This window comes from Alligator sinensis, unplaced genomic scaffold (assembly GCF_000455745.1).
Source record: "Alligator sinensis unplaced genomic scaffold, ASM45574v1 scaffold453_1, whole genome shotgun sequence".
Lineage (NCBI taxonomy): Eukaryota > Metazoa > Chordata > Crocodylia > Alligatoridae > Alligator > Alligator sinensis.
In genome coordinates, this window is record NW_005842485.1 from 964,776 (window position 1) to 966,729 (window position 1,954).

At 58.3% G+C, this 1,954-nt stretch overlaps 1 protein-coding gene across 1 annotated transcript in view; it reads left to right on the forward strand.

Annotated features, from left to right (window-relative positions):
• The first annotated feature begins 340 nt into the window (after positions 1–340).
• Positions 341–1,954, forward strand: part of LOC102383137 (histone H2A.V) — a 12,464-nt gene continuing 10,850 nt past the window's right edge. The window contains exon 1 of the mRNA XM_025212805.1: positions 341–376. Within this exon, the coding sequence (XP_025068590.1) occupies positions 356–376 (21 nt within the window). The 5' untranslated portion in view covers positions 341–355. The remainder of the gene's footprint in view (positions 377–1,954) is intronic.

A 1,954-nucleotide genomic window follows, 5' to 3' on the forward strand; every position in this document is an offset into this window, starting at 1 on the left:
AGCGGGGCAGCTGCGGGCTGAGCGGGGGGACAGGTGCGAGGGGCAGGACCGAAGCCGGGCCCTGGCATGCAGCTGCCGTGGAGCGGGGTGAATGAAACCATTGTGTGCGGATGGGACAGGTGGTGCCGGGTGCCCCTGCTGGGAGCTCCCAGGGGGGCGGGCCTCGCCCCCTGCACCTGAGCACCCTGGCGGCCTGCAAAAAGGCTTTAGCAACAGGCTTGCATCATCCCAGGTTGCTACAGCGACTAGCTGACATCAGCCTGACGTCACAAGGGCTCCAGCGCTCCGGGGAGGCGGACGGCGCAGCCGGGAGGCGCTGGTGCCGCCGGGCGTCGGCGAGGCGCCCCGGAGCATCATGGGAACAGCCTGGTCGCAGGTGAGCGACCCCAGCTCACCCCGACAGCCGCTCCCACCGGGCCGTGTTTACGAGCACACCGTGTGCACGCCACTCTTCCCCGCCCGTCAGCACTGCCAGAGCGGCGGGAGAGTGACACGGCCGGTTCCCAGATCAGGAGAGAGCTGAGGCCTTGCTGCTGGCCAGCTCTCTCTGGGCCCAGCTGTGTGGAGGAAGCTGCGCCCTGTAGGCGGGTGCGCCGTGAGCAGAGCAGTGCCACGTGGGGCAGGGTCCAGCGCTGGGTGCCAGCGGGGTGCGGAGGGCAGCTGGGTCTGTACCCCATTGTGCACATACGCCCTGGGCCAGCACCATAATGAAGGGCAGACACGTGTGCACCATATTTATGTGCATACACCCTGGTACCGTATTTATGTCCATGTACTCCTGTACTGTACTTATGTCCGTACACTCCCCTACCGTATTTATGTGCACATGTTCCTGTACCGTATTTATACACGTACACTCAGTACTATGTTTATGCACACACCATATTTATGTGCATACATTCCAGTACCATATTTAGGTGCGTACACTTCAGTACTATATTTATGCACACACCATATTTATGTGCATAGTCCTTTACTGTATTCATGCACATGCCATATTTATAGGCTGACATTCCTGTACTATATTTATGCACATACACTCCAGTACCACACTTATTTGCATATACTTGTGTGCCATATTTCTACCCCTACTCTCCAGTCCTGTAATTAAGGGTATGCACATGTATACAGTACCTGGGCCATATTTATGCATATACCCTCTGGTACGATCATTAAGCATGTGTGTGCCATTTGTATGTGTGGACAATCAATGTATGCACCTATACTCCAGTACCACGATTAAGCACATCCTGTGTGCCAGTTGTATGCACAGGCAGACAAGGTTCCTTGGGTGAATTTGATATCTTTTATTAGACCAACCCAAATGGTTGGAGAATAGTTATTAAGCAAGCTTTCGGGTTCAAAAACCCTTCGTCAGGCTAAGGAAGCTTCAGCAGTTGGTGTGTGCTCTTCCTGGATAGAAGTTGTACGCACATACATTTTGGTCCCGTAATTACCATGCACCCCGATACAGTGCCGCTCAAATGACGGGGGAGATCATTTCCCTGTGGAGTTGGGCTCTGCCTGGCGGCAGCAGGGTCCCCAAGCAGGCAGAAGCCATTTCACGCCCAGGCCGTGCTGGGGGCGATGCACTGGAGACCCCGCGTGTGCGCAGGGCGGCGGGTGCCCGGCCAGGGGCACGCGACGCTTCCCCTTCACGGCGCCACCGCCATTTTTACCCCCTCCCTGTCAGCTTCGCCAACAAACAAGTTGGGGGAGGGGGACAGAATGGGCGGGAAAGCTTCTGCCCTCCCTAGTGGCTGAGCGAGCTGTCGCTCGGCCGGCCCCGCCCCCCACTCTCGGGGATCGCCCCTGTGATTGGCCAGAGGCCGCATCGCTTCCCCCGCCCCTCCTCCTGCTCTCTCCCGCGCGCGCCGCCTCCCCTCCCCTCTGGAGGCCCCGCCCCTGTGTGCCGTGTGCCAAGGAAAAACAGCCGTTAAAAGGGCCGAGGGGC